Source organism: Crocuta crocuta, unplaced genomic scaffold, assembly GCF_008692635.1.
Source record: "Crocuta crocuta isolate KB4526 unplaced genomic scaffold, BGI_CrCroc_1.0 scaffold943, whole genome shotgun sequence".
NCBI lineage: Eukaryota > Metazoa > Chordata > Mammalia > Carnivora > Hyaenidae > Crocuta > Crocuta crocuta.
The window spans coordinates 324,353-332,753 of NW_027528208.1; the positions used below are offsets into that span (position 1 = coordinate 324,353).

An 8,401-nucleotide genomic window follows, 5' to 3' on the forward strand; every position below is an offset into this window, starting at 1 on the left:
AATTGAGCTTGGGTGGCTCAGTCGGCTTAGCGTCCAGGTTTTGATTGTGACTCAGGTCATGATTCCAGTTTGTGAGATCAAGCCCTGCATCAGGCTCTGCACCGACAGTGTGGAGCCTGCCTGGGATTCTCTCTCTGCCCCTCCCTGCTCATTCTCTCTGTCTCTCTCCCTCTCCCTCTCCTAATAAACTTTGAAAACAATTCTTGAAACTTTTTGACATATTATAAAAACCACAACAAAAGATTCAATTCCAGCAGTAAGATAGTAAACCTTGCTGGCATCCCTGATTTTCCTGTACTTTTTTTTCCCTCCACTGGGTATGCTGAGTGGTGGTATAAAGGGGTGGGGCTCAGGCCAGGTAGGATCAAGGCGCAAACGGGAAAGGGATATATCATAGCATCCTTTATAGCATGAAAAACACTTGGAAATAAACTCAAAGCTGTTCACAAATAGGAGACTAGTTCAGTAAAATGTCACCCTTGAACTCCCTGGCCTTCCGCTTTCCTCATCTGTAAAGTAGGGGGATAGTGATGGGTCTCACAACATTCAGTTTTTAAATTAGAATTAAATGGATCAATCTTTTTTTTTTTTAAAGTAACCTTTATATCCAATGTGGGGATCAAACTCACCACCCCGAGATTTATAATTAAGAATTGCAGCTTCCTGTTAGAGTGAAATAAGGATGGTTCAGATAGTCTCCTGGGATCCAAAGTTTGTTGTGCCTACTTAATGTCTTCTTTGGAGGCTCAGGCCCAGACCAAGTTTCCTGGGACCAGACCAAGTTTCCTGGGACCACCCAAGCCCACTCCCCAACCCCCACTACAGAACAGCCTATACTCATCCCAGGGTTGTCGGGAGGCCTATCAGTCACTTTAAGAACTGAAGAACACCTTAGGAGTCTCTGCATTCTTTGATTCTGTGCTTCAAATCTTGTTTCAAATCTTGTGATGCTAAAAAGCCGCTTGAACCACACTTTCAAAAGAAGTCGTATTTCTAATTTTTTAGTGAGTGATCCACACTCTCTGGCCCTTGGACATTATTCTTGGGTATACAAAAAGTGTTATTAAGGACCAGGGGTGGACAGAACTTGAGGGGTGGAGCCTCCATCCTCCGGCGGAAGCTACTGTCCTTTAGTGCGCCTGCGTGGTTCTCCCACGCCCTGGGAAGGATTCCTATCCATTCGCTCTGCGCTTGGCAGCTCTTCCTAGCAGGAGGCGGCCATCTTGCCTGGAGCCTGAGAGAGGGAGAAGAGAGACAGAAGAAAAGGGCGACACTGGTCTCAGGGCCGCCCCGGGGGCCTCAAGAGCCGGAGGCAGCCCCGGAGGTGGTCTCTGATCCCAGGCCCTGCTCTTGAACCCGAGAAGGGAAGGCGGGGGGCGGGGGGCAACAAGATCGATGGGGAACGCCAAGAAGGGTTGCTAGACCGGGGGAGGGGCGTCGCTATGGCGACCGGGGAGGGGCGGGATCAGATCTGAATCGCTGCTGTGAATCTTCCGGGAGCTGCCCGGGAAGGGCAGGGCTGGGTCGATGACCATGCTAACTGCCGGGTGGTATTTCGCGACGTCCCGGCGTGGAGGGACTAAGTGTCTATGGCAACGATCGTCTGGCAGAAGGGGAGGAACTAAGCCCTTTCACTTGAAACGCTGACATTCCAGGCCCTTGTCCTGCAGGCTCCCGCGGGCGGACAGGCCGGAAGAGGAGGCCGGGGAATGGCCGCGGTGTGGCAGCAGGTCTTAGCAGTAGACGCGAGGTGAGGCGTGGGGTCGAAGCCCATGGGAGCGGAAGTTACTGTGGTGCATGCGCAATGGCGATAAGTGAGGCTGGGCGGAGAACTTGCCTTATGCGGTTGCGTGGGCATGCCGGAGGTGAGCATGCGCAGTAGCTAGGTGTGGGGGCCTGCCCGCAGAGAAGAGCTGGCAGAGGGTCGTAAAGAGCATGCTGGGAAAATGCAGTCGATGTGGGCATGCGTCTAGAGGCTGTGCTTCCCGAGCCTTTGGGAGGGGGTGATGGAGCTCAGGCTAGTGACATCCTGTTCCCCACCATTGCCCCCCCTCCGCAGACTTCTCTTACCATCATCATTCCCCCAGTCTGACCCCATCACCATCCCATACTGACCTCCACTGTTGCCTCACACTAACCCCCATCACTATGTCACTCTGACCCCTGTTGTTGTCTACACTGACCCAGTCACCACATCCCCACTCCAGCAAAGCTGAAGACGGCCTCTGTTGTCCCCCACACTGACCTCATCGCCATGCCGTTTATTATTATTGACCCACCCTCCTCAGAGCACCAAAAGGACTCCCATCACCACTGCTGACCACATGCCATCCTGACCCCTCACTGCCACACACCTCATTCTCTTTTCCTGTCCCCTGCGCTGATTGATGCCCTCTGTCCTGTGCCTGCTGCCCATCCTGCCTCCTGCCATCATAGGTACAACGCGTACCGCACACCAACGTTTCCACAGTTTCGGACACAGTATATACGTCGGCGCAGCCAGCTACTGCGGGAGAATGCCAAGGCTGGGCACCCCCCAGCACTGCGTCGGCAGTACCTGAGGCTGCGTGGGCAGCTGCTGGGACAGCGATACGGGCCCCTCTCGGAGCCAGGCAGTGCTCGTGCCTATAGCAACAGCATCGTCCGCAGCAGCCGAACTACTCTTGACCGCATGGAGGTGAGCTCCTCCCCACACTTCCTGCCATACATACCACCCACCTCCATATACATTCACTCAGAGGACTTGTCAAGCACCTGCTATGTGTAAGGCAGCATTCTAGGCTCTTAGGATGAGCAGAGAGCAAAAAGATAATCTAAAGTCAATAAACAGACAATAAACAAGATAAGCAAGTTGATAAATGGGCAATAAACAGGATAAATCGTGCAATAGGCATACCAAAGCAGATAAACAAGTCAATAGTTAACGTGGCTTATAGTGAGGAGTGCTAAGGTGGAAAAGTAAAGCAGACTTGGGGGGATAAGATGAGACTGGTGTGAGGGACAGAGGGAAGCTATTTTTGATGGGGATGATCAGGAAAGACTTCTCCAAGGAGGTGACTGTTGAGCTGAGACTTGAATGAAATAAAAGACTGAGCTGAGTGGTTTTGGGGGGGAAATGTTCATTCTTTCTTCACAGAACATGTATTGAGTATCCGCTGAGTGGGGGACGTGGGCAAACAGAGGAATAGTGCAGAAGCCACCACAACAGTCAAGGCGATGGTGGCGGCAGTGGGTAGGGTGAGAAGGGATCTCACCTTCTTGGGGCACATTTTCAAGACTCCAGACCCCATAGGTTCCTGGGGGCTTCTTTCAAGATGTGCCCACCCTGACCCTCTGCTTGCAGGACTTTGAGGATGATCCTCGGGCCCTGGGGGCCCGTGGGCACCGCCGTTCTGTCAGCCGAGGCTCCTACCAGCTTCAGGCACAGATGAACCGTGCTGTCTATGAAGACAGGTATGCACCAGGGGCAGTTGGGAGCTGGGGCTTCGTGAGGGGGAGAGTGGCCATGGGACAACAGCAGACTGAATGCTAACATGCACCTCATGTTATCCCCCACTCCTATTGGGGCCCAGGCCCCCTGGCAGCGTGGTGCCCACATCAGCGGCAGAAGCAAGTCGAGCCATGGCTGGGGACACTTCACTGAGTGAGAACTACGCATTTGCGGGCATGTACCATGTTTTCGACCAACATGTGGATGAGGCAGGTAAGCCAGCTGCTAGCGGGTCGCATCACAACTCATTTGCCTAAACTATGACAGCTTCTCAGTGCATCCTTTTCTGGAACATGAAGTCCCTGGCCCACCTCCAAAGGAGGAATTTCGATCCATAAAACTGAGCTAGCTTGGCTAGCTTAGTCGGAGAAGCATGTGACTCTCGATCTGGGGGTATGGGTTCAAGTCCCACATTGGGTACAGTGATTACTTTTTTTTATATATATGTATAATTTATTGTCAAGTTTTTACATANGGGCTCATCAGCTTCAAAGAGGACTTTTGCAGAAGGTTTCTGGGGTCATGAGTTGCTTGGAAGAGTTCAGAGCCTTTGCTACAGAGAAATCCCCTCGCAAAGGGCCACACGGGTTTTGCAAAGTGCTGAGATATTGGTAATTACAAAGTGCTTACTAAGGTTTAGGAAGCTTTTGGCAAAGGGCCTTCTGGGGTTCCAAATCCCTTCCCCAGCCAAGGAAAGCCCTTTGCTGGGGCCGTTGTGCTCGGCGTGGTGGGTGCGGGCCCCCTGCCCACATGGCAGAGCCTTGGGAAAATGAAAGCACCTGGTGTGCGTGCTGAGTCCCACAAATGGCTCGTTGGTATTGCAGTCCCAAGAGTGCGCTTCGCCAATGACGACCGGCACCGCCTGGCCTGCTGCTCCCTCGACGGCAGCATCTCTCTGTGCCAGCTGGTGCCCGCCCCGCCCACCGTGCTCCGAGTCCTGCGGGGCCACACCCGTGGCGTTTCTGACTTTGCCTGGTCCCTCTCCAACGACATCCTCGTGTCCACCTCGCTCGATGCCACCATGCGCATCTGGGCCTCCGAGGACGGCCGCTGCATCCGGGAGATTCCTGACCCCGACGGCGCCGAATTGCTCTGCTGCACCTTCCAGCCTGTCAACAACAACCTCACTGTGGTCAGGCCCCAGGGTGCCCACTCGCTGAGGGTGGGGGTGCTGGGCCGGGAGAGCTGTCCCAGGGAGTCCGTCTGAGGGGCGGGGTGGTCCCCTCCAGTCCATCACCACAGTCCCCCTGTGGTCAGACTCTGAGGGAAATGGGTCAGAACGGGATGCAGTTCTTGGCCTGGGGCGGCCTTGCTGTGATAGACTCCAGGGGGGACAGATCAGAAGTCAGAGTCCCAGCTATGGTAGCCTTTCGGCCCCGTCATCAGCAGTGCTGCCATTTTCCAAGCACAGGGGCTGCTTGCCGCGGGGGCAGCATGACTAGTTGGAAAGCGAGTCTCCTCTCAGCGGCAGCTCCACTGCGGTCAGACCCCAGGATGGAGAGTCAGAGAGCAGGGAAAGGAAGTAAAAATCTGGCCTGGTCCTGAGAGGCATAGAGGGGACCGGCCGAGTGAGCTTGTGCCCTGGTATCCTTTCTGTGGCAGCCCCAGCCCCAGTGTGGGCAAGTGTCCAGCAAGGACCAGGTAGGAAGCACAGGCTATTACTACCGGCCTAGGACGGCCCCGTGGTCTGCCTGTCACGGGGTGCTGGCTCAGGGGCAGCATTATGGGTCTAAGACCCCCTTAGTCCCAGGAGCAGCTCTCTGTCCTGGTTAGATTGCAAGAGGGGCAGGCTCTGAAGGATCACAGGCCTGGGGCGCCTTCTAGTCTACCCGCCACAGCCCCACTGGGGTTAGAGTCCAGTAGGAAGCAGCCAATCCCATCTGCAGCAGCTCCATTACAGTCAGACTCGAAGAGGGGCCGGCCGAGAGCAGGGTGACGGCGTGCGGGTCTCACCCACAGGTGGGGAATGCCAAGCACAACGTGCACGTCATGAACATCTCCACGGGCAAGAAAGTGAAGGGTGGCTCCAGCAAGCTGACGGGCCGGGTCCTCGCTCTGTCCTTTGATGCCCCTGGCCGGCTGCTCTGGGCGGGAGATGACCGAGGCAGTGTTTTCTCCTTCCTCTTCGACATGGCCACAGGTAGGCAGGCCCCAGGCCCGCATCCGGGTATTCACACTCTCCCTCGGCCCAGCACACGACCCTCACCCTCACCTTTGCGTCCCCTCCCTCCGCTGTTGCAGGGAAACTGACCAAAGCCAAGCGTCTGGTGGTGCACGAGGGTAGCCCTGTGACCAGCATCTCCCCCAGCTCCTGGNCCCCGCCCCCCCCAGGGTCAGCCGCGAGGCCCGGGACCCGTCACTGCTCATCAACGCCTGCCTCAACAAGCTGCTGCTCTATAGGTGGGTCTCCGCTGTCTGGGCTGCCCAGAGATGCAGGGCCCGCCATCTCCGTCAGGCCTGACCAGGAGCACCGTCTCCTCCATCAGGTTAAGTTCAGTCAGCGGGGCAGTTCGGTCTCCTTACGATAATGACCACAGCGATGGCAGTAGCTGGCAGAAGTAGCTGGTGCTTCCACGACAGTTGCCGGCCCCGGGCCCTGTTAGAGCACCTCATACGCGCCACGTCACCTCATCCCCAACAGCCCTGTGAGGAAGGTGCTGGCGTCCTGTTCATTTTACCGATGACCAACGTGAGGCATAAAACAGACTGGGGCCCCCTGAGAGCAGAGGTCTGTTCTCATTTCTTCTTTCCTTCCCTTTGTTTTCTTTTTTTTTTTTATTTTTTTAAGTTTATTTATTTTGAGAGAGAGAGACAGCCCCACACAGGCTCTGCACTGTCAAACCCACGAACCGTGAGATCATGACCTGAGCCGAAGTTGGATGCTNCTGCATGCTGGAATGACCTGAAGGGCTTCACAAGGTCATGGCCAGGCCCCACTCCAGGCCAGTGATTCTAGAAGCTCTGGGGCGGGACCAGGCATTGGTACGTTGAAAAGTTCCCCAAGCACTGTCCAGCGAGGCCTAAAAACCACTGCCCAACAGGAGGCATTTACTGTTTTTATTTTTCTATTCTTTAAAAAAATTCTCACATATATGCATATTCATGGTTATTTTTTAAATTTATTTATTTATTTTTGAGAGAGAGAGAGAGAGCAAGCAAGGTAGGGGCAGAGAGGGGAGAGAGAAAGAATCCCAAGCAGGCTCCACGCTGTCAGTGCAGACCATGACGCGGGGCTCAAACTCACGAACTGTGAGATCATGACCTGAGCCAAAACCACAAGTTGGACGCTTAACTGATGGAGCCACCCAGGCGCCCCTATAGTTCTTAATTTAGGTGTACTCCTAAGTTTTTGGCTATTTCCCCCATCCTTCTTTCTGCCACCTCAGCTTGTTAACAACTCTGGAAGTACCTTCCCATATTTTGTCCTCTCCCCTGTAATCCTAGGCGCACACACCCATCCACACGTTTCCGGGGGAGGGTCATTGTTTTACAGCAACGAGCTCCTACATCCTTTTCCACGACTCGCTCTTCTTACCAGATGATGCTGTGGAAATGCCCCCAAGTCACCTACAGCACTGTCGGTTCATTCTTTTGAATGGCCTTGTATTGTTCACAAGTCCGGTCAGCCCCTTCCTCTCTTTGTGTTCGTCTTGACACCCAGATCTCTTAGAAACCCCTAGAAAGGAAACCTAGTGAACTGTACACTGCAGAGGCCCCCGTATACACCAACAGGTAGTTTCCAAACTGTCACGAGCTCACCAGCAGCCCATGCCTCATAGGTAGGTAGGTAGGCGGTCGTCTCAAAACTGGATTGTGTGAACCTTGAGAAGAGCTCAGGCGCAAGGCCAGGGGCACAGACGAGCCCCCCTCCCCGCCGTGCATCACCAACCGGAGCTGGGGCTCCCCGCCCTGATCTGCTCTAACCCTCCCCTCAGGGTGGTGGACAACGAGGGGACCCTACAGCTGAAGAGAAGCTTCCCCATCGAGCAGGGCTCGCACCCAGTTCGCAGCATCTTCTGTCCCCTCATGTCCTTCCGCCAGGGGGCCTGTGTGGGTGAGTTCCCCAGGGTCGGGGCGTATGGGGCGCCAGGGAGGGGCCGGGACCAGGGCTGCCGCTGATCTGGCTCAGACATCACAACCCCCAGGTGCCCAGACTTTCTGGGCCTCGAGAACTCTCCCATCCCAACAGCCTCCCACTTAGAATGAAGACCCCTAAACAGCCCAGAAACCTCACAGCATGAGGCACAGCACCCCCCACCCCCAAACAGCTTATAGACCTCACACTCTGGACGCAGGTCTAAAACAGCCAGGTGACCCCTGTCTAGGGACAGTCCCTCCCAGACCTCCCCATACCACGCCGGGTCTTCACACTGGGGGCACCCCACTTCCTTCCACAACATCTCCCGAGGGCCTCTCTCTCATCCGAGCAGTGACAGGCAGCGAGGACATGTGCGTGCACTTCTTTGATGTGGAGCGAGCAGCCAAGGCCGCCGTCAACAAGCTGCAGGGCCACAGCGCACCTGTGCTGGACGTCAGCTTCAACTGTGATGAGAGCCTGCTGGCTTCCAGCGACGCCAGCGGCATGGTCATCGTCTGGAGGCGGGGGCAGAAGTAGGTGCCTCCTGGCCCTGCTGTGTCCACGTCCCCGCCCACCTCATGCGCCGTGTTTGTAAATAAAGTTCCTGTGGTTGTGCCGACGGCTGGTTCCCGGGTCTGCTGGGGGTGGGATCAGGCCACGGGGCATCTGTGGGACCCAAGTTGGAATGGGGTTCACTTAGCAACCATTTATCGAATGCCCACTGTGCCATAGGCGCCACCGTAAGCATCTCACACAGTCCTTCAGTAGACAGACATCTAGCACTCGCCGTGCACCGGGAACTGCTATAGGCCCTGGGGGTGTAGCTGTAACCA

The 8,401-nt window shown here is 55.4% G+C and overlaps 1 protein-coding gene across 1 annotated transcript; it reads left to right on the top strand.

The window, feature by feature from the left end:
* Positions 1-1,189: 1,189 nt before the first annotated feature.
* Positions 1,190-8,187, top strand: WDR13 (WD repeat domain 13). The gene is given in 11 exon segments (XM_077752947.1): positions 1,190-1,324; positions 1,671-1,750; positions 2,437-2,677; positions 3,344-3,453; positions 3,573-3,703; positions 4,315-4,622; positions 5,450-5,630; positions 5,732-5,805; positions 5,808-5,890; positions 7,426-7,544; positions 7,921-8,187. Coding segments are annotated over 10 exon segments (1,473 nt in total). The 5' UTR covers positions 1,190-1,324; positions 1,671-1,709; the 3' UTR covers positions 8,106-8,187.
* The last annotated feature ends 214 nt before the right edge of the window (positions 8,188-8,401 follow it).